This window comes from Carcharodon carcharias, chromosome 14 (genome assembly GCF_017639515.1).
Source record: "Carcharodon carcharias isolate sCarCar2 chromosome 14, sCarCar2.pri, whole genome shotgun sequence".
Lineage (NCBI taxonomy): Eukaryota > Metazoa > Chordata > Chondrichthyes > Lamniformes > Lamnidae > Carcharodon > Carcharodon carcharias.
In genome coordinates, this window is record NC_054480.1 from 80,677,663 (window position 1) to 80,705,261 (window position 27,599).

Genomic DNA, 27,599 nt, shown 5'->3' on the forward strand with positions numbered 1-27,599 from the left:
TCTCCACTGCTGGACAGGCACAGTCAGCTCTCCACTGCTGGGCAGGCACAGTCAGCTCTCCACTCCTGGTCAGGCACAGTCAGCTCTCCACTGCTGAACAGGCACAGTCAGCTCTCCACTGCTGGACAGGCACAGTCAGCTCTGCACTCCTGGGCATGCACAGTCAGCTCTGCACTCCTGGACAGGCAGAGTCAGTTCTCCATTCCTAGAGATTCACACTCAGCTCTCCAATCCTGGACAGGCCCAGTCAACACTCCACCCTTGGTCAGGCATAGTCAGCTCTTCTATACTGGTCAGGCACAGTCAACATATCACTCCTGGCCAGGCACAGTCAATTCTCCATTCCTAGAGATTCACAGTCAGCTCTCGACTCCTGGACAGGCACAGTCAGCTCTTCACTCATGGGCAGCCACAATCAGCACTCCACTCCTGGACAGGCACAGTCAGCTGTCCACCCCTGGTCAGGCATAGTCAGCTCTCCACCCCTGGTCAGGCATATTCAGCTCTCCACACCAGGTCAGGCGCAGTCAACTTATCACTCCTGGGCAGGCACAGTCAGCTCTGCACTCCTGGACAGGCACAATCACCTCTGTACTCCTGGACAGGCACAGTCAGTTGTCCACAGCTGGACAGGCACAGTCATCTCTGCACTCCTGGACAGGCACAGTCAGTTCTCCATTCCTAGAGATTCACACTCAGCTCTCCAATCCTGGACGGGCACAGTCAGCTATCCATCCCAGGTCAGGCATATTCAGCTCTCCACCCCTGTCAGGCACAGTCAGCTTATCACTTCTGGGCAGGCCCAATCAGCTCTGCACTCCTGGACAGGCACAGTCAGCTCTGCACTCCTGGACAGGCACAGTCAGTTCTCCATTCCTAGAGATGCACAGTCAGCTCTCCACACCTGGGCACGCACAGTCAGCTCTCCACTGCTGGACAGGCACAGTCAGCCCTCCACTCCTGGACAAGCACAGTCAACTCTCCAATCCTGTACAGGCACAGTCAGCCCTTCACTCGGACAGGCACCGTCAGCTCTCCACCACTGCACAGGCACAGTCAGCTCACCACTCCTGTACTGGCACGGTCAGATCACCTTTCCTAGACAGGCATAGTCAGCTCTCCTCTCCTGGTCAGGAACAGTCAGCTCTCCACTGCTGGTCAGGCACAGTTTGCTCTCCAGTCCTGGCTAGGCACAGTCAGCTCTCCATTCCTGGCCAGACACAATCATCTCTCCACTCATGGATAGGCAAAGTGAGATCTCCACCCCTGGACAGACACAATCAGCTCTCCACCGCTGGTCACTCACAGTCAGCTCCCAACTCCTTGACAGGCACAATCATCTGTCAACCCCTGGTCAGGCACATTCAGCTCCCCACTCCTGGGCAGGCACTGTCAGCTCTCCGCCACTGCTCAGGCACAGTCAGCTCTCCACCCCATGACAGGCACAGTCAGCTCTGCAGTCCTGGTCAGGCACAGTCAGCTCTCCATTCCTGGACAGGCACAGTCAGCTCTCCATTCCTGGACAGGCACAGTTAGCTCTCCACTGCTGGACAGGCACAGTCAGCTCTCCACTGCTGGGCAGGCACAACCAGCTCTCCACTGCTGGGCAGGCACAGTCAGCTCTCCACTCCTGGTCAGGCACATTCAGCTCTCCACTGCTGGGCAGGCACAGTCAGTTCTCCACTCCTGGACAGCCACAGTCAGCTCTCCACTCCTGGGGACACCCACAGTCAGCTCTCCACTGCTGGACAGGCACAGTTAGCTCTCCACTGCTGGGCTGGCACAGTCAACTTATCACTCCTGGGCAGGCACAGTCAGCTCTATCACTCCTGATCAGGCACAGTCAACTTATCACTCCTGGACAGGCACAGTCAGCTCTCCACTGCTGGACAGGCACAGTCAGCTCTCCACTCCTGGTCAGGCACAGTCAGCTCTCCACTCCTGGACAGGCACAGTCAGCTCTCCACTGCTGGACAGGCACAGTCAGCTCTCCACTGCTGGACAGGCACAGTCAGCTCTCCACTCCTGGTCAGGCACAGTCAGCTCTCCACTGCTGGGCAGGCACAGTCAGCTCTCCACACCTGGACAGCCACAGTCAGCTCTCCACACCTGGACAGCCACAGTCAGCTCTCCACTGCTGGACAGGCACAGTCAGCTCTCCACTGCTGGACAGGCACAGTCAGCTCTCCACTGCTGGGCAGGCACAGTTAGCTCTCCACTCCTGGACAGCCACTGTCAGCTCTCCACTGCTGGACAGGCACAGTCAGTTCTCCATTCCTAGAGATTTACTGTCAGCTCTCCACTCCTGGGCAGTCACGGTCCGCTCTCGACTCCTGGACATGCACATTCAGCTCTCCCCTGCTGGACAGGCACAGTCAGCTCTCCATTGCTGGGCAGGCATAGTCAGCTCTCCACTGCTGGGCAGGCACAGTCAGCTCTCCACCGCTGGACAGGAACAGTCAGCTCTCCACTCCTGGACAGCCACTGTCAGCTCTCCCCTGCTGGACAGGCACAGTCAGTTCTCCATTCCTAGAGATTTACTGTCAGCTCTCCACTCCTGGGCAGTCACGGTCCGCTCTCGACTCCTGGACATGCACATTCAGCTCTCCCCTGCTGGACAGGCACAGTCAGCTCTCCATTGCTGGGCAGGCATAGTCAGCTCTCCACTCCTGTGCAGACACAGTCAGCATTCCACCCTGGTCAGGCACAGTCACTGCTCAGCCGCTGCTCAGGCACAGTCAGCTCTGCAGTCCTGGTCAGGCACAGTCAGCTCTGCACTCCTGGACAGGCACATTCAGCTCTCCACTCCTGGACAGTCACAGTCCGCTCTCGACTCCTGGACATGCACCGTCAGCTCTCCACTCCTGGGCAGGCACATTCAGCTCTCCCCTGCTGGACAGGCACAGTCAGCTCTCCATTGCTGGGCAGGCATAGTCAGCTCTCCACTGCTGGGCAGGCACAGTCAGCTCTCCACCGCTGGACAGGAACAGTTAGCTCTCCACTCCTGTGCAGACACCGTCAGCATTCCACCCTGGTCAGGCACAGTCACTGCTCAGCCGCTGCTCAGGCACAGTCAGCTCTGCAGTCCTGGTCAGGCACAGTCAGCTCTGCACTCCTGGACAGGCACAGTCAGCTCTCCACTCCTGGACAGTCACAGTCCGCTCTCGACTCCTGGACATGCACCGTCAGCTCTCCACTCCTGGGCAGGCACATTCAGCTCTCCACTGCTGGACAGGCATAGTCAGCTCTCCATTCCTGGTCAGGCACAGTCGGTTCTCCATTCCTAGAGATTCACAGTCATCTCTCCACTCCTGGACAGGCACAGTCAGTTCTCCACTCCTGGACAATCACAGTCCGCTCTCGACGTCCAGATAGGAACAGTCAGCCCTCCAACCTGGTCAGGCACAGTCAGCTCTCCACCTCTGGTCAGGCTTAGTCAGCTCTCCACTCCTGGTCAGGCACAGTCAGCTTATCACTTCTGGGCAGGAACAGTCAGCTCTGTTCTCCTGGACAGGCACAGTCAGCTCTGCACTCCTGGACAGGCTCCGTTAGTTCTCCATTCCTAGAGATGCACAGTCAGATCTCCACTCATGGGCAGCCACAGTCAGCTCTCCACTCATGGGCAGCACAGTCAGCTTTCCACTCCTGGGCAGGCACAGTGAGCTCTCCACTCCTGGGCACGCACAGTCAGCTCTCCATCACTGGAGAGGCACAGTCAGCTCTCCAACCATTGTCAGGCATAGTTAGCTCTCCATTCCTGGTCAGGCATTGTCAGCTCTCCACTCCTGGCCAGGCACAGTCAACTTATCACTCCTGGTCAGGCACTGTCAGCTCTGCACTCCTGGACAGGCATATTCAGCTCTGCATTCCTGGACAGGCACAGTCAGTTCTCCATTCCTAGAGATTCACAGTCAGCTCTCCACTCCTGGACAGGCACAGTCAGCTATCCACCCCTGGTCAGGCATAGTCAGCTCTCCACCCTTGGTCAGACATAGTCAGCTCTCCACTCCTGGTCAGGCACAGTCAACTCTCCACCCCTGGTCAGGCATAGTCAGCTCTCCATTCCTGGTCAGGCACAGTGAACCTATCACATCTGGTCAGGCACAGTCATCTCTGCACTCCTGGACAGGCAGTGTCAGCTCTGCACTCTTGGACAGGCACAGTCAGTTCTCCATTCCTAGAGATTCACTGTCAGCTCTCCACTCCTGGGCAGTCACGGTCCGCTCTCGACTCCTGGACAGGAACAGTCAGCTCTCCACTCATGGGCAGCACAGTCTGATCTTCACTCCTGGCCAGGCACAGTCAGCTCTCCACTGCTGGACAGGCACAGTCAGTTCTCCACTGCTGGGCAGGCATAGTCAGCTCTCCACTGCTGGGCAGGCACAGTCAACTCTCCACCGCTGTACAGGCACAGTTAGCTCTCCACTCCTGTGCAGACACAGTCAGCATTCCACCCTGGTCAGGCACAGTCAGCTCTCCATTCCTGGACAGGCACAGTCAGCTCTCCACTCTTGGGCAACCACCGTCAACTCTCCATTCCTGGGCAGGCATAGTCAGCTCTGCACTGCTGGACATGCACTTTCAGCTCTCCACTGCTGGACAGCCACAGTCATTTCTCCTCTCCTGGAAAGGCGCAGTCAGCTCTCCTCTCCTGGTCAGGCATAGTCACCTCTCCACTCCTGTACAGACACAGTCAGCTCCCCACTCCTGGGCAGGCACAGTCTGCTCTCCACCCCTACTCAGGCACAGTCAGCTCTCCACCCAATGACAGGCACAGTCAACTCTCCAATCCTGGACAGGCACAGTCAGCCCTCCACTCGGACAGGCACCGTCAGCCCTCCACCACTGCACAGGCACAGTCAGCTCTCCACTCCTGTACAGGCACGGTCAGATCACCTTTCCTAGACAGGCACAGTCAGCTCTCCACTCCTGGTCAGGCACAGTCAGCTCTCCACTGCTGGTCAGGCACAGTTTGCTCTCCAGTCCTGGCCAGGCACAGTCAGCTCTCCATTCCTGGCCAGACACAGTCAACTCTCCACTCCTGGATAGGCAAAGTGAGCTCTCCACCCCTGGACAGGCACAATCAGCTCCCCACCCCTGGTCACTCACAGTCAGCTCCCCACTCCTTGACAGGCACAATCATCTTTCAACCCCTGGTCAGGCACAGTCAGCTCCCCACTCCTGGGCAGGCACAGTCAGCTCTCCGCCACTGCTCAGGCACAGTCAGCTCTCCACCCCATCACAGGCACAGTCAGCTCTGCACCCCTGGTCAGGCACAGTCAGCTGTCCAGCCCTGGTCAGGCATATTCAGCTCTCCACTCCTGGTCAGGCACAGTCAGCTTATCACTTCTGGGCAGGCACAGTCAGCTCTGCACTCCTGGACAGGCACAGTCAGTTCTCCATTCCTAGAGATGCACAGTCAGCGCTCCACTCATGGGCAGCACAGTCAGCTCTCCACTCCTGGGCATGCACAGTCAGCTCTGCACTCCTGGACAGGCAGACTCAGTTCTCCATTCCTAGAGATTCACGCTCAGCTCTCCAATCCTGGACAGGCACAGTCAACACTCCACCCTTGGTCAGGCATAGTCAGCTCTTCTATACTGGTCAGGCACAGTCAACATATCACTGCTGGCCAGGCACAGTCAATTCACCATTCCTAGAGATTCACAGCCAGCTCTCGACTCCTGGACAGGCACAGTCAGCTCTTCACTCATGGGCAGCCACAATCAGCACTCCACTCCTGGACAGGCACAGTCAGCTGTCCACCCCTGGTCAGGCATAGTCAGCTCTCCACCCCTGGTCAGGCATATTCAGCTCTCCACTCCTGGTCAGGCGCAGTCAACTTATCACTCCTGGGCAGGCACAGTCAGCTCTGCACTCCTGGACAGGCACAATTACCTCTGTACTCCTGGACAGGCACAGTCAGTTGTCCACAGCTGGACAGGCACAGTCATCTCTGCACTCCTGGACAGGCACAGTCAGTTCTCCATTCCTAGAGATTCACACTCAGCTCTCCAATCCTGGACGGGCACAGTCAGCTATCCACCCCTGGTCAGGCATATTCAGCTCTCCACCCCTGTCAGGCACAGTCAGCTTATCACTTCTGGGCAGGCCCAATCAGCTCTGCACTCCTGGACAGGCACAGTCAGCCCTCCACTCCTGGACAGGCACAGTGAACTCTCCAATCCTGGACAGGCACAGTCAGCTCACCACTCCTGTACTGGCACGGTCAGATCAACTTTCCTAGACAGGCATTGTCAGCTCTCCTCTCCTGGTCAGGAACAGTCAGCTCTCCACTGCTGGTCAGGCACAGTTTGCTCTCCAGTCCTGGCTAGGCACAGTCAGCTCTCCATTCCTGGCCAGACACAATCATCTCTCCACTCCTGGATAGGCAAAGTGAGATTTCCACCCCTGGACAGACACAATCAGCTCTCCACCGCTGGTCACTCACAGTCAGCTCCCAACTCCTTGACAGGCACAATCATCTGTCAACCCCTGGTCAGGCACAGTCAGCTCCCCACTCCTGGGCAGGCACAGTCAGCTCTCCGCCACTGCTCAGGCACAGTCAGCTCTCCACCACATGACAGGCACAGTCAGCTCTGCAGTCCTGGTCAGGCACAGTCAGCTCTCCACTCCTGGACAGGCACATTCAGCTCTCCACTGCTGGACAGGCACAGTCAGCTCTCCACTGCTGGGCAGGCACAGTCAGCTCTCCACTCCTGGTCAGGCACAGTCAGCTCTCCACTGCTGGGCAGGCACAGTCAGCTCTCCACTCCTGGACAGCCACAGTCAGCTCTCCACTCCTGGACAGCCACAGTCAGCTCTCCACTGCTGGACAGGCACAGTCAGCTCTCCACTGCTGGACAGGCACAGTCAGCTCTCCACTGCTGGGCAGGCACAGTCAGCTCTCCACTCCTGGTCAGGCACAGTCAGCTCTCCACTGCTGGGCAGACACAGTCAGCTCTCCACTCCTGGACAGCCACAGTCAGCTCGCCACTCCTGGCCAGTTACTGTCAGCCCTCCACTGCTGGACAGGCACAGTCAGCTCTCCACTGCTGGGCTGGCACAGTCAACTTATCACTCCTGGGCAGGCACAGTCAGCTCTCCACTCCTGGTCAGGCACAGTCAATTTATCACTCCTGGGCAGGCACAGTCAGCTCTCCACTCCTGGACAGGCACAGTCAGCTCTCCCCTGCTGGACAGGCACAGTCAGCTCTCCACTGCTGGACAGGCACAGTCAGCTCTCCACTCCTGGGCAGGCACAGTCAGCTCTCCACTCCTGGGCAGGCACAGTCAGCTCTCCAATCCTGGGCAAGCAAAGTCAGCTCTCCACTCCTGGTCAGGCAAAGTCAACTTATCACTCCCGGGCAGGTACAGTCAGCTCTCCACTCCTGAACAGGCAGTCAGTTCTCCATTCCTAGAGATTCACTGTCAGCTCTCCACTCCTGGGCAGTCACGGTCCGCTCTCGACTCCTGGACATGCACAGTCAGCTCTCCCCTGCTGGACAGGCACAGTCAGCTCTCCATTGCTGGGCAGGCATAGTCAGCTCTCCACTGCTGGGCAGGCACAGTCAGCTCTCCACTGCTGGACAGGCACAGTCAGCTCTCCACCGCTGGACAGGAACAGTCAGCTCTCCACTCCTGTGCAGACACAGTCAGCATTCCACCCTGGTCAGGCACAGTCACTGCTCAGCTGCTGCTCATGCACAGTCAGCTCTGCAGTCCTGGTCAGGCACAGTCAGCTCTGCACTCCTGGACAGGCACAGTCAGCTCTCCACTCCTGGACAGTCACAGTCCGCTCTCGACTCCTGGACATGCACCGTCAGCTCTCCACTCCTGGGCAGGCACATTCAGCTCTCCACTGCTGGACAGGCATAGTCAGCTCTCCATTCCTGGTCAGGCACAGTCGGTTCTCCATTCCTAGAGATTCACAGTCATCTCTCCACTCCTGGACAGGCACAGTCAGCTCTCCACTCCTGGACAATCACAGTCCGCTCTCGACGTCCAGATAGGAACAGTCAGCCCTCCAACCTGGTCAGGCACAGTCAGCTCTCCACCTCTGGTCAGGCTTAGTCAGCTCTCCACTCCTGGTCAGGCACAGTCAGCTTATCACTTCTGGGCAGGAACAGTCAGCTCTGTTCTCCTGGACAGGCACAGTCAGCTCTGCACTCCTGGACAGGCTCCGTTAGTTCTCCATTCCTAGAGATGCACAGTCAGATCTCCACTCATGGGCAGCCACAGTCAGCTCTCCACTCATGGGCAGCACAGTCAGCTTTCCACTCCTGGGCAGGCACAGTGAGCTCTCCACTCCTGGGCACGCACAGTCAGCTCTCCATCACTGGAGAGGCACAGTCAGCTCTCCAAGCATTGTCAGGCATAGTCAGCTCTCCATTCCTGATCAGGCATTGTCAGCTCTCCACTCCTGGCCAGGCACAGTCAACTTATCACTCCTGGTCAGGCACTGTCAGCTCTGCACTCCTGGACAGGCACATTCAGCTCTGCATTCCTGGACAGGCACAGTCAGTTCTCCATTCCTAGAGATTCACAGTCAGCTCTCCACTCCTGGACAGGCACCGTCAGCTATCCACCCCTGGTCAGGCATAGTCAGCTCTCCACCCTTGGTCACACATAGTCAGCTCTCCACTCCTGGTCAGGCACAGTCAACTCTCCACCCCTGGTCAGGCATAGTCACCTCTCCACCCCTGGTCAGGCATATTCAGCTCTCCACTCCTGGTGAGGCGCAGTCAACTTATCACTCCTGGGCAGGCACAGTCAGCTCTGCACTCCTGGACAGGCACAATCACCTCTGTACTCCTGGACAGGCACAGTCAGTTGTCCACAGCTGGACAGGCACAGTCATCTCTACACTCCTGGACAGGCACAGTCAGTTCTCCATTCCTAGAGATTCACACTCAGCTCTCCAATCCTGGACGGGCACAGTCAGCTATCCACCCCTGGTCAGGCATATTCAGCTCTCCACCCCTGTCAGGCACAGTCAGCTTATCACTTCTGGGCAGGCCCAATCAGCTCTGCACTCCTGGACAGGCACAGTCAGCTCTGCACTCCTGGACAGGCACAGTCATCCCTCCACTCCTGGACAGGCACAGTCAACTCTCCAATCCTGGACAGGCACAGTCAGCCCTCCACTCGGACAGGCACCGTCAGCTCTCCACCACTGCACAGGCACAGTCAGCTCACCACTCCTGTACTGGCACGGTCAGATCAACTTTCCTAGACAGGCATTGTCAGCTCTCCTCTCCTGGTCAGGAACAGTCAGCTCTCCACTGCTGGTCAGGCACAGTTTGCTCTCCAGTCCTGGCTAGGCACAGTCAGCTCTCCATTCCTGGCCAGACACAATCATCTCTCCACTCCTGGATAGGCAAAGTGAGATTTCCACCCCTGGACAGACACAATCAGCTCTCCACCGCTGGTCACTCACAGTCAGCTCCCAACTCCTTGACAGGCACAATCATCTGTCAACCCCTGGTCAGGCACAGTCAGCTCCCCACTCCTGGGCAGGCACAGTCAGCTCTCCGCCACTGCTCAGGCACAGTCAGCTCTCCACCCCATGACAGGCACAGTCAGCTCTGCAGTCCTGGTCAGGCACAGACAGCTCTCCATTCCTGGACAGGCACAGTCAGCTCTCCATTCCTGGTCAGACACAGTCAGCTCTCCACTGCTGGACAGGCACAGTCAGCTCTCCACTGCTGGGCTGGCACAGTCAAATTATCACTCCTGGGCAGGCACAGTCAGCTCTCCACTCCTGGTCAGGCACAGTCAACTTATCACTCCTGGGCAGGCACAGTCAGCTCTCCACCCCATGACAGGCACAGTCAGCTCTGCAGTCCTGGTCAGGCACAGTCAGCTCTCCATTCCTGGACAGGCACAGTCAGCTCTCCATTCCTGGTCAGACACAGTCAGCTCTCCACTGCTGGGCAGGCACAACCAGCTCTCCACTGCTGGGCAGGCACAGTCAGCTCTCCACTCCTGGTCAGGCACAGTCAGCTCTCCACTGCTGGGCAGGCACAGTCAGTTCTCCACTGCTGGGCAGGCACAGTCAGTTCTCCACTGCTGGGCAGGCACAGTCAGTTCTCCACTCCTGGACAGCCACAGTCAGCTCCCCACTCCTGGACAGCCACAGTCAGCTCTCCACTGCTGGACAGGCACAGTCAACTTATCACTCCTGGGCAGGCACAGTCAGCTCTCCACTGCTGGGCAGGCACAGTCAGTTCTCCACTCCTGGACAGCCACAGTCAGCTCTCCACTCCTGGACAGCCACAGTCATCTCTCCAATTCTGGACAGGCACAGTTAGCTCTCCACTGCTGGGCTGGCACAGTCAACTTATCACTCCTGGGCAGGCACAGTCAGCTCTATCACTCCTGGTCAGGCACATTCAACTTATCACTCCTGGGCAGGCACAGTCAGCTCTCCACTCCTGGACAGGCACGGTCAGCTCTCCACTGCTGGACAGGCACAGTCAGCTCTCCACTGCTGGGCAGGCACAGTCAGCTCTCCACTCCTGGTCAGGCACAGTCAGCTCTCCACTGCTGGGCAGGCACAGTCAGCTCTCCACTCCTGGACAGCTACGGTCAGCTCTCCACTCCTGGACAGCCACAGTCAGCTCTCCACTGCTGGACAGGCACAGTCAACTTATCACTCCTGGGCAGGCACAGTCAGCTCTCCACTGCTGGGCAGGCACAGTCAGTTCTCCACTCCTGGACAGCCACAGTCAGCTCTCCACTCCTGGACAGCCACAGTCATCTCTCCAATTCTGGACAGGCACAGTTAGCTCTCCACTGCTGGGCTGGCACAGTCAACTTATCACTCCTGGGCAGGCACAGTCAGCTCTATCACTCCTGGTCAGGCACATTCAACTTATCACTCCTGGGCAGGCACAGTCAGCTCTCCACTCCTGGACAGGCACGGTCAGCTCTCCATTGCTGGACAGGCACAGTCAGCTCTCCACTGCTGGGCAGGCACAGTCAGCTCTCCACTCCTGGTCAGGCACAGTCAGCTCTCCACTGCTGGGCAGGCACAGTCAGCTCTCCACTCCTGGACAGCTACTGTCAGCTCTCCACTCCTGGACAGGCACAGTCAGCTCTCCACTGCTGGGCTGGCACAGTCAGCTCTCCACTGCTGGACAGGCACAGTCAGCTCTCCACTGCTGGGCAGGCACAGTCAGCTCTCCACTGCTGGACAGGCACAGTCAACTTATCACTCCTGGGCAGGCACAGTCAGCTCTCCACTCCTGGACAGGCACAGTCAACTCTCCACTGCTGGACAGGCACAGTCAGCTCTCCACTGCTGGGCAGGCACAGTCAGATCTCCACTCCTGGGCAGGCACTGTCAGCTCTCCAATCCTGGGCAGGCACAGTCAGCTCTCCACTCCTGGGCAGGCACAGTCAGCTCTCCAATCCTGGGCAAGCAAAGTCAGCTCTCCACTCCTGGTCAGGCACAGTCAACTTATCACTCCTGGGCAGGCACAGTCAGTTCTGCACTTTTGGACAGGCAGTGTCAGCTCTGCACTCCTGAACAGGCACAGTCAGTTCTCCATTCCTAGAGATTCACTGTCAGCTCTCCACTCCTGGGCAGTCACGGTCCGCTCTCGACTCCTGGACATGCACAGTCAGCTCTCCCCTGCTGGACAGGCACAGTCAGCTCTCCATTGCTGGGCAGGCATAGTCAGCTCTCCACTGCTGGGCAGGCACAGTCAGTTCTCCACTGCTGGACAGGCACAGTCAGCTCTCCACCGCTGGACAGGAACAGTCCGCTCTCCACTCCTGTGCAGACACAGTCAGCATTCCACCCTGGTCAGGCACAGTCACTGCTCAGCCGCTGCTCAGGCACAGTCAGCTCTGCAGTCCTGGTCAGGCACAGTCAGCTCTGCACTCCTGGACAGGCACAGTCAGCTCTCCACTCCTGTCAGTCACAGTCCGCTCTCGACTCCTGGACATGCACCGTCAGCTCTCCACTCCTGGGCAGGCACATTCAGCTCTCCACTGCTGGACAGGCATAGTCAGCTCTCCATTCCTGGTCAGGCACAGTCGGTTCTCCATTCCTAGAGATTCACAGTCATCTCTCCACTCCTGGACAGGCACAGTCAGTTCTCCACTCCTGGACAATCACAGTCCGCTCTCGACGTCCAGATAGGAACAGTCAGCCCTCCAACCTGGTCAGGCACAGTCAGCTCTCCACCTCTGGTCAGGCTTAGTCAGCTCTCCACTCCTGGTCAGGCACAGTCAGCTTATCACTTCTGGGCAGGAACAGTCAGCTCTGTTCTCCTGGACAGGCACAGTCAGCTCTGCACTCCTGGACAGGCTCCGTTAGTTCTCCATTCCTAGAGATGCACAGTCAGATCTCCACTCATGGGCAGCCACAGTCAGCTCTCCACTCATGGGCAGCACAGTCAGCTTTCCACTCCTGGGCAGGCACAGTGAGCTCTCCACTCCTGGGCACGCACAGTCAGCTCTCCATCACTGGAGAGGCACAGTCAGCTCTCCAACCATTGTCAGGCATAGTTAGCTCTCCATTCCTGGTCAGGCATTGTCAGCTCTCCACTCCTGGCCAGGCACAGTCAACTTATCACTCCTGGTCAGGCACTGTCAGCTCTGCGCTCCTGGACAGGCACATTCAGCTCTGCATTCCTGGACAGGCACAGTCAGTTCTCCATTCCTAGAGATTCACAGTCAGCTCTCCACTCCTGGACAGGCACAGTCAGCTATCCACCCCTGGTCAGGCATAGTCAGCTCTCCACCCTTGGTCAGACATAGTCAGCTCTCCACTCCTGGTCAGGCACAGTCAACTCTCCACCCCTGGTCAGGCATAGTCAGCTCTCCATTCCTGGTCAGGCACAGTGAACCTATCACATCTGGTCAGGCACAGTCATCTCTGCACTCCTGGACAGGCAGTGTCAGCTCTGCACTCTTGGACAGGCACAGTCAGTTCTCCATTCCTAGAGATTCACTGTCAGCTCTCCACTCCTGGACAGTCACAGTCCGCTCTCGACTCCTGGACAGGAACAGTCAGCTCTCCACTCATGGGCAGCACAGTCTGATCTTCACTCCTGGCCAGGCACAGTCAGCTCTCCACTGCTGGACAGGCACAGTCAGTTCTCCACTGCTGGGCAGGCACAGTCAGCTCTGCACTCCTGGACAGGCACAGTCAGCTCTGCAATCCTGGATTCGCATATCCAGCTCTCCACTCCTAGTCAGGCACAGTCAGCTTACCACTGCTGGACAGGCACAGTCAGGTCTGCACTCCTGGACAGGCACAGTCAGCTCTGCACTCCTGGACAGGCACAGTCAGCTCTGCACTCCTGGATTCGCATATCCAGCTCTCCACTCCTAGTCAGGCACAGTCAGCTTACCACTGCTGGACAGGCACAGTCAGGTCTGCACTCCTGGACAGGCACGGTCAGCTCTCCATTTCTAGAGACGCAGAGGCAGCTCTTCACTCCTTTACAGACACAGTCTGCTCTCCACTCCTTGTCAGCACAGTCAGCTGTCCATCCCTGATCAGGCAGTCAGCTGTCTACTCCTGAACAGACACATTTACATACCCAAATGTATGCACTTCACTTCAACAGGCCCCTCACACTCTATCAATTGCTTCCCGAGATCTTTACGAATGCAGTTGCTTCCCCTTTCTGCACCAATGGAAATGTAGGTGTCTTCCACTTTGCACTTAACGCACTGACAGCTTGAGTCCACACGAGCTCAGAATTACCTTTAACCTTGTGCAGATTTTAATGCCACTAGTATCCATATATGTAGAACTTCCTTTCCACCTATCATATCCATATCATGAGAGAGTACATGAACAGGATTGATGCTTGATGCTGAGAAACTGGAGTTCATTACTGAAGAGGCATGACAACAGAGAGATTGGAAATGACTCTTTAAACACCCTTTACAGAAGTTGGTTTCCAGATGTGTGCAGTGACCTGCTCTGTTGAACAAATTCCTGACTCAGACTTTTGCTTGAATGCAGGAGAGACTTGAACACTTGCGGAAACAGTGTGGGCCCCATGTGGCAGCAGTGGCTAAAGATTCTGTGGAAGCAATCTGTGGGAAGATCTACTACATATCTGGTGAATACGTGAAGCGAGTCCGAGAGAAGCATTTGGCATTACTCAAAGAGTGCAATATATCAGGTGAGAGAGCCACACAGGCAGAAATGAAAAACTGCTGCTGAATCTGAAACCATGGGCAGAATTTTGTCCTTGGCGGGGGTGCTCGGCAGGGGCGGTTGGGAAGTCAACCACCGCCTGCGATCGGCACCACACCACGATTTCACGCGGGTGAGACAGTTAAGGCCCGCCCAGCATAGAACACAAGCGACAACGCTGAGAGCTACCTGTACAGGCGAGGAGAGGAGGGTGAGTGGGCCTAGCATGGACTTCACACATACGTGCGAAAGAATGCTTCAATCTCCCTGAGGCACAGAGCTGCCTCAGGGAGATGAAGCGCTGTTTAAAAAAATTATGAAGAAAATAAAAATGTCATAAAACATGTCCTCTCATGCGACTGTGTCGCATGAGCAAGGACATTTTTTTAATTCAAGTGCAAATGTTTTTTTTCATTTTTATTTGCTTTAGGAAACCTCATCCCACCTGTGGAAGAGGTTTTCTAAAAAATGCAAAGGCTGCTTGGCCTTTTCCCCTGCCACTCAACTGTCAGCACAATCGTTAATTTAATGGCCTTAACAGGCCTTTTAAATGTCGACCGAACTATCGCGAGAGTACACGTTGATATCAGCATGCTTGGCTGACGTCAACATGCTTTATTTCACGCTTGGGTGTGTCGAGCATGTACCTGCATGCTGAGCGAAAACTCCTGCCCCCTGTAGCAAATAATCACATTTAAAAGCAGACTTATATCTTTGCAAATCACCAATTTTTGTTTAATTCATTCTCGGGTGTGGCGTTACTAACAAAGACCTTTGCATACCTCTGGTTGACCTGGAAAGTTGTTGAGTCTTTTCAGAGAGCAGTTACGAGTCAACCATGTTGAAGTCACATGTCAGCCAAACTGGGTAAGGAGATTAGTGGGTTTTTACTACATTCCAGTGGCCTCATGGTCAGTTTTACCTATACCAGATTTTTAAAACTAAATTCAAATTTATCAAACTGCTATGGCAAGATTTGAACTCTTCAGCATTAGTTGAAGCCTTTGGATTACTCAGTATCATAATCATTAAACCACCGTTCCGCTGTAAACCACGATGTTCTTAGAAAGCACAGTGTTTGACGTTCTCTTAATCATTCAGCACTGTTCATCTTTATCTCTCTTCCATTATGTTGATTGATCTCTCTCTGTGTCACTCTGCGTTGGGACATCTCATAAGAGCAGGATTTGGCTGTTTAGCCCTTCAAACCTGTTCCACATTCAATGATCTGCAACCTAATTCTGTATACCTGCCTTTGCCCCATATCCCCTGATCCCCGAAGACCTTTGGCTGACAAAAATGATCAATCTCAGTTTTAAAATTAACAATTAATATCAATTGCCGTTTGTGGCAGAGAGTTCCAAACCTCTACTACTCTTGTATGTAGAATCGATTCCTAATTTCACTCCTGGCCCACATTTTTAGACAATGCCCCCCTCATCCTAGACCACCCCCAGCACATTATAGTTTCTCTCTATTTACCCTTTTATCCCCTTTAATAGCTTCAAAACTGCAATCAGGTTACTCCTTATCTCCTCATCTTCAGTGAATACAGCCCTAGTTTGTCTCCCCTGTATCGCCCTCTGCTGCTTCAGTTCATCTCTCCCGGTATCACTCTCTGTTGGTTCATCTTCCCACTCCCCCTGTTTCACTCTCTGATAAAACAATGTGTGGAAGAAGTGCAAAATCCTCAGCAGTTAGTCAATCAGAAATGAGTTGGGTATATAGGTCAAGTCCTAGGCTTGAGGCATGACCATTACTGTGGATGGGAGGGGAAGTAAGGACAGAAATAAACTCAGCTTCCCCACAGTGATCTCAGTGAACATGGGGTAAGAGCGGTGTGTCTGTTGTGCTGTGGCCCTCCAACCCTTCTGGCCAACAGAAGCTGGAATATCACTTCTAAGGAGGAGAGGATGGTACAATATTACTTTTTCAGCTGCTGATCTCAGGAAGTGGGTGGTTGCAATAGTTTTCTTTCACTGTACTCGGGCCAGTTTGCAGCCTCATTGGAAATATGAGGCATTAGCAGGTAGCTACTTAAACGTCATTATGATGGTTTCTAATGATCTCTCGTAAAGGTTAGTAAAGTTATTGATTTGCTGGTGATGGGAGCTTACACAGTAGACAGGGAAATTGAGACAAGAGCTGATCAGGACGGGGAAACTAAACAAAATCTTAAGACCAGTTAAGACAGTTTGCTGCTAATAATGACATTACTGTTCATTCTTTTATGTCCTATGACATCTGTATAATTACTAAACTTTAAACAATAGAGATTGAATAAAAAAGAAAGAGTTCCATTTATATAGCACTTTTTAGGACCACCAGACACATCAAACCCCTTTACAGGCAATGAAGTAATATAGGACACGCAGTAGCCATTTTAAACTCAGCAAACTCCCACAAACAGTAATCTGATAATGACCAGATAATGTTTTTATTTTATGTTGATTGAGGGTAAAATATTCGCTTGGATATTGGGGATAACTCCATTGCTCTTCCTCAAATAGTGCCATGGGATCTTTTACATCCACTCGAGCAGGCAGATGGGGCTTCTGTTTAAGGTCTCACCTGAAGAATGGCACCTCCCACAGCGCAGCACTCTCCCAATACGGAACTGGAGTGTCCACTTTGATTTTTGTGCTCAAGCCCCAGACTGGAATTTGAACATGAAACGTTGTGGCTCAGAAGCGAGAGTGCTACCAGCTAAATCGAATGTATCAATGATTTAGACTTAAATGTAGGAGCATGAATAAGAAGTTTGCAGATGATACAAAAATTGGCCATGTGGTTAATAGTGAAGAAGAAAGCTGTAGACTTCAGGAAGGTATCATTGGACTGCTTGGGTGAGTAGAAAAGTAGCAAATGAAATTCATTCTGGAGAAGTGTGAGGTAATGCATTTGGGCAGGGCAAAGAAGGCAAAGGAATATATAATAGTATGTTATTGAGAAGAATGGAGGAACAGAGGGATATTGAACTGCATGTCCACAGATCCCTGAAGGTATCAGGATAGGTAGGTAGGTGGTTAAGAAGGCATACTGGATACTTCCCTTTGTTAGCTGAGGCATAGAATATAAGAGCACGGAGGTTATCCTAGAAGTTGCTAAAACACTAGTTAGGCCACAGCTAGAGTACTACATACAGTTTCAGTCACTACTTTACAGGAAGGATGTGATTGTAATAGAGAGGACACAGAGGAGCTTTACAAGGATGTTGCCAGGAGTGCAGAATTATAGCAATGTGGAAAATTGGGATAGGCTGGGTTGTTTTCTTTGGAACAGAGGGGGCGGAAGGGAGGTTTAATTGAAAGTGTAAAATTATCAGAATCCTAGATGGAAAGGGCCAATTCTATTGAAAGGTCAGTGATTCAGAGCATAGACTTTTGGTAATTGGCAGAGGATTAGAGGGGAGTTGAGAAGTTTTTTTTTACCCAAAGGGCAGTGGGGTCTTGAACTCACTGCCTGAAAGGGTGTTAGAGGCAGAAACACTGCGTTGTAACAATTGTTCCCTCTTAAGCTGCAAGGAACCCTATGCAACACAGAGGTTCCTGCACAGGTCAAGCACAAGTCGTCCTTCTAAGTTACAGCAATGAGTGACTGCGTAAAAATAATTTAAGGGTCTGTGCACTTCAGTGAATAGGCCATGCACAAGCAAAAAAAAATGAGGGAACGTTGGCTGTAACCCACAGAGCTACAGACCAAGAACTGGAAAGTAGGATTAGGCTGGATAGCTCTTTTTCAGCTAGCACAGACACGATGGACCAGCTGGCCTTCTATGCTGCAAAATTCTATGATTTTGCATTATATCATTAATTTCAGGTTTCATTTTCTCTACAAACGTTGCTCTGATTTCTAATTGATTGTTATGAACCCACTCTGCTGTTTGCTTTCCCACAGAAGAAGTGGAGAGACCGGAGGTAATGGACAGACTGGTATACTGTTACCCTTTAAGACTCGCATTCCCCACAACCCCACTCCCACGTGTTGATTTGCACTTTGAGAATGAAGTTGCCTGTATACGGTATAAAGGAGAAGTTAGAAAAATCAGCCGGAACTACTTGAATAAACTGGTAAGTCATTGATTTATTATTTTACCTGACCATGCATGGTGGGAGAGTATGAAATGTCCTTTGCTTTGCACTACCTGAGAGATGATAGTTCTTCTGCTATGATGTAGAGTTACATATATTTACAGCACAGGAAGAGGCCATTCGGCCCAACTGGTCTATGCCACCTTTCATGCTCCACATGCGGCTTCTCCCACTCAACTTCAGCTAATCCTATCAGCATATCCTTCTATTCCTTTCCCCCTACTGTGCTTATCCAGCTGCTCCTTAAATAATCTCATTTATCTCAACTATTCCCTGTGATAGCAACGTCCACTTTTTTACCACTCTTTGCTTAAATTAGTTTTTCTTGAATACCTGATTGGATTTATTGGTGATCATATTATGTCTCCTAATTTTGATCTCTCTCACAAATAGAAACATCTTCTATACCAAGCCCCTGAGTAATTTTAAATAGCTCTCTCAGATCACCCATCTGCTTTCACTTTTTGAAAGAAAGGAGCCACAGACTGCACAGCCTTTCCTGGTCAGTATAAACTTGCAGGTCTGGTGAATCTTCCTTTCATCTTCTCTAATGCCTCCAAATGATTTTTGTAATATGAAGACCAGAACTGCACCCCATATTCAAATTATGGTCTAACATGACTTCTCTGCTTTTCAATCCTACTCCTCTAGAAATGAAACCTTTGCTTTCAACAGCCATGTTAACCTAGAAAATACTTTTTATTGAATTCTGTATCCTTAGATCCCTTTGCTATTTGCATCCCATTGAGATGCTTATATCCAAGCAGTAGGCAGCCTTCATATTCGTCCTTCCAAAGTGCTACACATATCCAAAAAACTGAGAGGACATGCAAGGATTTGTGCTATTCCATCCAGCATTCTACCTGAAATTAGGCATTAAGCAGTGAGAAATGAAGGCAATAGAAAGCGTGTTTAAGTTGGTGGAGGTAAAAGTCTCTAAGGTCTTTCTGCCCCCATTAAGTTGCCACCGCCTCCTCCTGGTACTGCAGCAGGTGTACCCTTGAAACACTGCCGAGCAGCTTGGGGCTAAATTAAAATGCAGAACCGGATTACTACCTGAGCCACTTGCAAATTGGCATAGGGTAAATAGAGAGGTAAATGTGTGGCTCAAAGATTAGTGTGGGAGAAATGTGTTCCAATTCATGGGGCACTGGCACCAGTATTGGGGAAGGAGAGAGCTGTTCCGTTGGGATGGGCTTCATTTGAACCATGCTGGGACCAGTGTCCTGGCGAATTGTATAACTAGCGTTATAGATAGGACTTCAAACTAATTAGTTGTGGGGAGGGTTCAATTGAAGGGAAGTTTAAAAAATCAAAAAGAAACGAGAAAGCAGAGGTGCAGGGTAGTAAAGAGGTGAACAATAATCAAAGTGTGACAGGAAGGGGCAGAAAATATAAACAAAAGAGTCCATCAGAAATTAGAACCAGAATGAGTAATAATGGTAAAAAGTTGAAGCTTAAGGCTCTTTATCTGAATGCATGTAGCATTTGTAACAAGGTGGATGAGTTGACGGCACAAATAGAAATAAATGTATATGACTTGATAGCTGTTACAGAGACGCAGTTGCAGGGTGACCAAGACTGGGGACTCAATATTCAAGGGTACGTTGTGGAAAAATAGGCAAAAAAGAAAAGGAGGTGAGGTAGCTTTGTTAATAAAGGAAGGTATCAGTGCAATGGTGAGTAGAGATATAGGTGCAATAAATCGTGACGTGGAATCAGATTGGGTGGAAATAAGGAGTACCAAGGGAAAGAAGTCATGGGTGGGAGTCATCTGTAGGCCCCCGAAGAGTTGCCTCACTGTAGGACAAAGTATAAATCAGGAAATTGTGGAGGCGTGTAAGAAGGGCACTGCAACTGTCATTAGTGATTTTAATCTGCATATTGACTGGACAAACCTGATTGGCAGAGGTAACATGGAAGATGAATTTGTTGAGTGCATCAGGGAAAACTAGTGGTAAGTCAGAGGATTGGGAATTTTTTAGGAACCAGCAGCAGATGACTAAAAAGCTAATAAAGAGAGAGAAAATTGAATATGAAAGTAAATTGGAAAGAAATATAAAAACAAACAGCAAGAGCTTCTATGGATATATAAGAAGAAAGAGAGTAGCTAAAATGAGCATGGGACCATTGGAGGATGCGACTGGAGAATTGATAACAGGGAACAGGGAAATGGCAGATAACTTAAACCAATATTTTATATCGGTCTTCACCATGGAGGACACTATAAACATCCCAAAGATATCAGATAAGCAAGGAGTTAATGGGAGGAAAGATCTTGTAACAGTCTTTATCACGAGGGACAAAGAATTTGACAAACTAATGGGACTAAAGGCAAACAAGCGTTAGGGTCTGATGGCCTGTATCCAAGTGTTTCAAAGGAAGTGGCAGCAGAGATAGTGGATGCTTTGGTCGAAATATATTCCAGAATTCACTGGATTCCGGGAGGGCCCCAGCGGATTGGAAAACCACTGTTCAAGAAGGGAGGGAGACAAAAAGCAGCAAACTATAGGCCAGTTAGCCCAACATCGGTCATTGGGAAAATGCTAGAGTCCATTATTAAGGAAGAAATAGCAGGGCATTTCGAAAAGCTTAACACAATCAAACAGAGTCAACATGGTTTTGTGAAAGGGAAATCATGTTTGACAAATTTGCTAGAATTCTTTGAGGTTATAACAAGCAGAGTTGATAAAGGGGAACCGGTAGATGTAGTGTATTTGGATTTCCAGAAGGCATTTGATAAGGTGCCACATAAAAGGTTATTGCACAAGATAGGAGCTCATGATACTGGGGTTAATGTATTAGCATGGATTGAAGATTGGTTAACACACATAAGATAGAGTTTGGATTGATGGGTCTTTTTCAGGTTGGAAAGACGTAACTAGTGGAGTGCGACAGGATCAGCCCTAGGGCTTTAATTATTTACTATCTATATTAATTTGGAGGAGGGCCAGAGTGTAATGTATCCAAATTTGCTGACAGTACAAAAATAGGTGAGTGGGTATGATTGCAATGAGGACAAAAGGAATCTGCAAGGGGACATAGATTGAGAGAATGGGCAAAATCTTGGCAAATGGAGGTTAATGTAGAGTAGTGTGAGGTCATGCATTTTGGTAGGAAGAATCAAAAGGCAGACTATTATTTAAATGGAGAGAGACTCCCAAAAATTGCAGCACAGAAGGATCTGGGTGTTCTAGTGCATGAAGCACAAAAAGTTAGCATGCAGGTGCAACAAGTAATTAAGAAGGCAAATGGAATTTTGGCCTGTATTGCTAGGGGGTTGGAGTTTAAAAATAGGGAAGTCTTGTTAAAACTGTACAAGGTGTTGGTGAGGCCATACCTGGAGTACAGTTTTGGTCCCAGTATTTAAGAAAGGATATAATGGCATTGGAGGCAGTTCAAAAGAGATTCACTAGGTTGATTTCAGGGATGAAGGGATTGAATTACCAAGAACGGCTAAACAGATTAGGCCTTTATTCATTAGAGTTTAAAAGAATGAGTGGTGATCTTATTGAAACATACAAGATTCTGAGGGGGCTTGACAGGATAGATGTTGGGAAAACATTTCCACTAATGGGGGAATCTCGAACTAAGGGACATAGTTACAGAATAAAGGGACACTCATTTAAAACTCAGAGGGTAGTGAATGTTTGGAATTCTTTACCCCAGAGAGTTGTGGAGGCTAGATCACTGAAAGCATTTAAAGAGGAGGTGGACAGATTTTTGAAGTATCAGGGCGTTGAGGGCTATGAGGAACTGGAACGAAAGAGGAGTTGAGGCCCAGTTCAGATAAACCATGATCTTATTGAATGGCAGGGCAGGCTTGAGAGGCTGAATGGCCTACTTCTGCTCTTATTTCTTATGTTCTTATGACTTCTATCCAGTACCTACCAACAATAAGGCACTATAGTCAGACACAGACCAATACTGAGGCACTGCTTGAATAAATAGATAATTTGCTTAACCCTATCCCAACCCCAGAATCTAACAACCAGATTTTCCCTGATTCCCATTGACTCCACTTTTGCTAGGGCTCCTTGATACCACACTCAATCAAATGCTGCTTTGATGTTAAGGGCAGTCACTCTCACCTCACCTCTGGAGTTCAGCTCTTTTGTTCATGTTTGGACCAAGGCTGTTAAGAGGTCAGCGGCTGAGTGACCCTGACAGAATCCATACTGAACGTCAGTGAGCAGGTTATTGTTAAGCAAGTACCGCTTGATAGTACAGTTGATGACCCTTCCATCACTTTACTGATGATGGAGGGTAGACTGATGGGGCGATAATTAGCCTGGTTGGATTTGTCTTGCTTTTTGTGTACAGGACATACCTGGGCAATTTTCCATGTAGCTGGATAGTGTTGTAACTGAACTGGAACAGCTTGGCTAGGGGCGCGGAAAGTTCTGCAGCACAAGTCCTCAGTACAATTGCCAGAATATTGTCAGAGCCTTAGCCTTTGCAGTAACCAGTGCCTTCAGTCGTTTCTTAAGTTGGTGTGGAGTGAATCGAATTGGCTGAAGATTGGCATCTGTGATACAGGGAACCTCTGGAGGAGGCCAAGGTGGATCACCCACTCGGCACTTCTGGCTGAAGACTTGCAAATGCTTCAGCCTTATCTTTTGCACTGATATGCTGGGCTCCTCCGTTATTGAGGAAGGGGATATTTGTGGAGCCTCCTCCTCCAGTGAGTTGTTTAATTGTCCACCAACATTCATGACTGGATGTGGCAGGACTGCAGAGCTTAGATCTGATCCGTTGGTTGTGGAATCACTTAGTTCTGTCTATCACTGCTGCTTATGCTATTTGTCATGCAAATAGTCCTGTGTTGTAGCTTCACCAAGTTGATACCTCATTTTAGGTATGCCTGGTGCTGCTCCTAGCATGGCCCCCTGCACCCTTCATTGATCCAGCGTTGATCCCCTGGCTTGGTGGTAGTGGTAGAGCGGGGGATATGCCAGGCCATGAGGTTACAGATTGTGTTCAAGTATAATTCTGCTGCTGCTGATGGCCCACAGCACCTCATGGTTGCCCAGTCTTGGGTTGCTAGATCTGTTAGAAATCTATTCCTTTTAGCATGGTGGTAGTGCCACACAACATGATGGAGGGTACCCTCAATGTGAGGATCCACAAGGACTGTTCGGTGGTCACTGCTACTGTCACGGACAGATGCATCTGTGGCAGGCAGGTTAGTGAGGACGAGGTCAAGTGTGTTTTTTTTTCTCTTGTTGGTTCCCTCACCACCTGCTGCAGACCCAGCCTAGCAGTTATGTCCTTTAGAACTCAGCCAGCTCGGTCTGTAGTGGTGCTACCGAGCCACTTTTGGTGATGGACATTGAAGTCCCACACCCAGGGTACATTCTGAGCTCTTGCCACCCTCAGTTCGTCCTCCAAGTGGTGTTCAACATGGAGGAGCACTGATTCATCAGCTGAGGGAGGGTGGTACGTGGCAATCAGCAGGAGGTCTCCTTGCTTCTATTTGACCTGATGTCATGAAACTTCATGGGGGCCGGAGTCGATGTTCAGGACTCCCAGGGCAACTCCCTCCCAACTGTATACCACTGTACCACCACCTCTGCTGGGCCTGTCCTGCCAGTGGCACAGGACATACCCAGGAATGGTGATGGTGGTGTCTGGGACATGATTTGTAAGATATGATTCCGTGAGTACGACGGTGTCAGGCTGTTGCTTGACTCGTCTGTGAGACAGCTCTCCCAATTTTGGCACAATCCTCCAGATGTTAGTAAGGAGGACTTTGAGCGATCTACAGGATTGGGTTTGCCGTTGTCATTTCGATGCCGGTTTCATTCCTTTTTATTGATTTTTGTAGCAGTTTGATACAACTGAGTGGCTTGCTAGGCCACTTCAGAGGGTATTTAAAAGTCAGCCACGTTACTGCAGATCTGAAGTCACATGTAGGGCAGACAAGTAAGGACGGCAGATTTCCTTCCCTAAAAGACATTAGTGAACCAGATGGATTTTTATGACAATCGGCAATGGTTTCATGGTCATCATTAGACTTTTAATTCCAGATCTTTATTGAATTCAAATTCCGCCATCTGCCTTGGTGGGATTCAAACACATGTCCCCTGAGCATTACCCTGGGTCTCTGGATTACCAGTCCAATGACCATACCGCTATGCCCACTGCTTTCTCCTTTTTGATGATGGATTAGTTAATTCATTGAATGAGACACTTTCACCCTGGCTTGGACACTGTTCATTCCTTTTGGAAGCTTGGGTTTAAATCTTGACCTGACCTGAATAAGTTCTAAGTGATATGTGCAAGCAACTGTGACCTACTTTCTGTTGAACATGAAACTACAGCATGGAACAGGATTCACTGACAAACATATTGCAAGTATAAGTAATTTGACATTTTTGGACAAAATTAGCAGAGCTGTACTCACTGCACTGCAGGGCTGAAAGTTGGTACTGTACTCTTCCATTGCAACCTCCAAATCATGCACCCATTGAATCAAGTGAAGCCACGACTATAGTGCAGGACTTCCTATTTCAATACTTCTCTTGTACAACCTTGCTGACTTTGTTTTTGGATGAAATCAACAAAACAATTATTTAGATATTAAAAGTATTCTGTCATGTCATTTTTAGGAACAGCTCTATAGGTACAGTTGTGTTGATGATGTGCGATTTGAAAAGTTCTTGACAAGAGTCTGGTGCTTACTCAGGAGATACCAGGTAAGCTGCAAACCCCTTTCTTAAACTTATTAATGTCTTCCTGTATTCTGTCACATTCTTCCTCAGTATTAACTATACTCCAATTTCCAGTTGGCTGCAAAGTTTGAATTTGTACTTCTGATAATTGAATCCAGATCATTTATAGAGATGCAGACCCATTGCACTGGTCCCAGCAATGATACTATTTCTCATCTTTTACCAATTGGAATAACTACCTATAACCCTGCTTTCTGTTTTCTGATGTGTAGCCAACTTTCCATTCCACTACTTACTCATCTTATTCATCTTACTGATCTTACATCTTACTGATCATACTTACTGATCTTACTCATGTTGTATGTTATCAAACCTTTTGGAAATACAAATATATTACATCTACAACATTTATTTACTCTTAATGTTATCACTTCAGGGGATTTAATAAAGTTTATCAAGCATGACCTTTCAGCCATGATAATAGGTTAACCAACTCTGAGGAAATAAAATAGGGGGCATTTTGACTAGGGAGGGGTGGTTCTTGATAACCCATTCATAAAATAATTAGGTTCTGCGTGCAAGACACCATTTAACAACTGATGATTGCACTCCTAGAAAGATTTGTACCCTTTTTACTGCATCACCAGAGAGATCCTCTGTTAATTCAGATAATGTGCATCATTTCTGGATTTCAGAGGCGGACTGCACCTCTAAGTAAACCTACTGCCATCTCAAACCATCATTGTGTAATGCTGCAGAGTGCAGGTTGTTTCATCCAAGTGATTGAATTTGAGCTGTGAGGAGACAATATTCAGTTCAACATTCCAAGTTGGTTAGTTTAGCATCTATGTCACAAGGCTCAATGTAAATGGCAGCATTAAGGGAAAAGCGGCATCCCTGGTGTGACTGAAAATACAGTGAACACTTATATAGGAAACACAGTGGACAATTTGTACATGGTAAGGTCCCAAAAAAGTAGTGAGATAATGACCTGATAATTTATTTTAAATGATGCTCATTAAGCAATAATTGCTCAGTAGAATACCAGTGATAACTTCACTGCTATTACTGGAATGGTGCCGTGGAATCTTTTACCTTCACCTGAGAGGGCAAATGAAGCCTCAGTTTGACACCTCAGATAGCACAACACTTCCTTAGTACTACACTGGAGTGTCAGCTTAGATTATGTGCTCTAGCCTCTGGAGTTGGATTTGAACCCACAAGCTTCTGATGCGGAGGTGAGAGTGTCTCAAAATAAGCCAAGGTTTCATGTTAGTCTATTTTTGTTACCATAAACATTTGAACATTGCACACATTTTTTAAAGGCAAAACTACACAGTTAAAAGCATTTGTTAAAGGCTGCTAAAGACACAAATTCCACCTAATCAAAGACATCTGCTCTCCCAACAAACCATTCTTAACCCACCACCCAACATCAACTAAGGTAAAAGCAAAATACTGCAGATGTTGGAAATCTGAAACAAAAACAAAAATACCGGGAAAAACTCAGCAGGTCTGACAGCATCTGCGGAGAGGAACACAGTTGACGTTTCGAGTCCATATGACTCTTCATCAGAACTAAAGAAATATAGAAATGAGGTGAAATATAAGCTGGTAGAGGGGGGTGGGACAGGTAGAGCTGGATAGAGGGCCAGTGATAGGTGAAGGCAAAGAAGAGATTGCCAAAGATGCCATAGACAAAAGGACACAGGGGTATTGACGGTGGTGATATCATCTAAAGACTGTGCTAATAGGGACATTAAGGGTAGCAAGCAGAACAAGCTAGTGGCAGATGTCCCTAGTGGGTTCACCCACTTGCTTGTCCTGCTTGCTACCCTTAATGTCCCCATTAGCACATCCCTTAGATAATATCACCACCGTCAACACCCCTTTGTCCCTTTGTCTATGACATCTTTGGCAATCTCATCTTTGCCTTCACCTATCACTGGCCTTCTATACAGCTCTACCTGTCCCACCCCCCTCTACCAGCTGATATTTCACCTCATTTCTATATTTCTTTAGTTCTGCTGTAGAATCATACGGACTCGAAAGGTCAACTGTGTTCCTCTCCGCAAATGCTGTCAGTCCTGCTGAGTTTTTCCAGGTATTTTTATTTTTGTCCCAACATCAACTGTTCGATGCGACCATGATCAGTTTTACTCTGCAAAGAATTCAACTCAACAGAAAGTGTGGTTAAGTCCAATATTTTCCCCTCCTCTCTTCAATGGAAATGAAGTACATTTCTGAACTATTTGATCCGAGGGGCCTTTCAGGATCTCTGCTTGTTTCAACATCAGGCAAATTTGGACGAACCGAAGAAGTGAATAGTAACTTAGCAAAAGCCACACGTCTGTTTCTAAACTGCAGTTAATGCTGCAGGGTCTACAGGTTTTGTGATTCAGAATCCAGAGTTTGAGTTAAATCTGGGTCCAGATCAAGATGAGCAAATAGTGGAACAGCAAATAGCAGCTTGACATCGAGGTGAGGCACACATGGCAGAAGGGACTGATGAAGCACCAGGATCAAGGAGTGGAGACTCCAGAGTCCCTGACAGCAGACTGATGGCTTGCAGCCCAGAGGTACAAATGATGAAAGAAAGCTGTTATAAGCAACTCCAGTTCCTGAAGCATAAAGCAGACCCAGGTGCCAGTGGAGACCCCCAAAGGA

At 50.0% G+C, this 27,599-nt stretch overlaps 1 protein-coding gene across 2 annotated transcripts in view; it reads left to right on the top strand.

Moving 5' to 3' along the window:
- The window catches only part of pcif1 (phosphorylated CTD interacting factor 1), a 496,521-nt gene that overhangs the window by 427,463 nt on the left and 41,459 nt on the right, over nt 1-27,599 (top strand). For both annotated transcript variants that reach the window (XR_005945091.1, XM_041204028.1), the window contains exons 10-12: nt 13,991-14,153; nt 18,065-18,237; nt 24,870-24,956. Coding sequence is in view for 1 of the 2 variants with exons in the window: in XM_041204028.1 (XP_041059962.1) it covers nt 13,991-14,153; nt 18,065-18,237; nt 24,870-24,956 (423 nt within the window). In the remaining variant the exon portion in view is untranslated. The remainder of the gene's footprint in view (nt 1-13,990; nt 14,154-18,064; nt 18,238-24,869; nt 24,957-27,599) is intronic.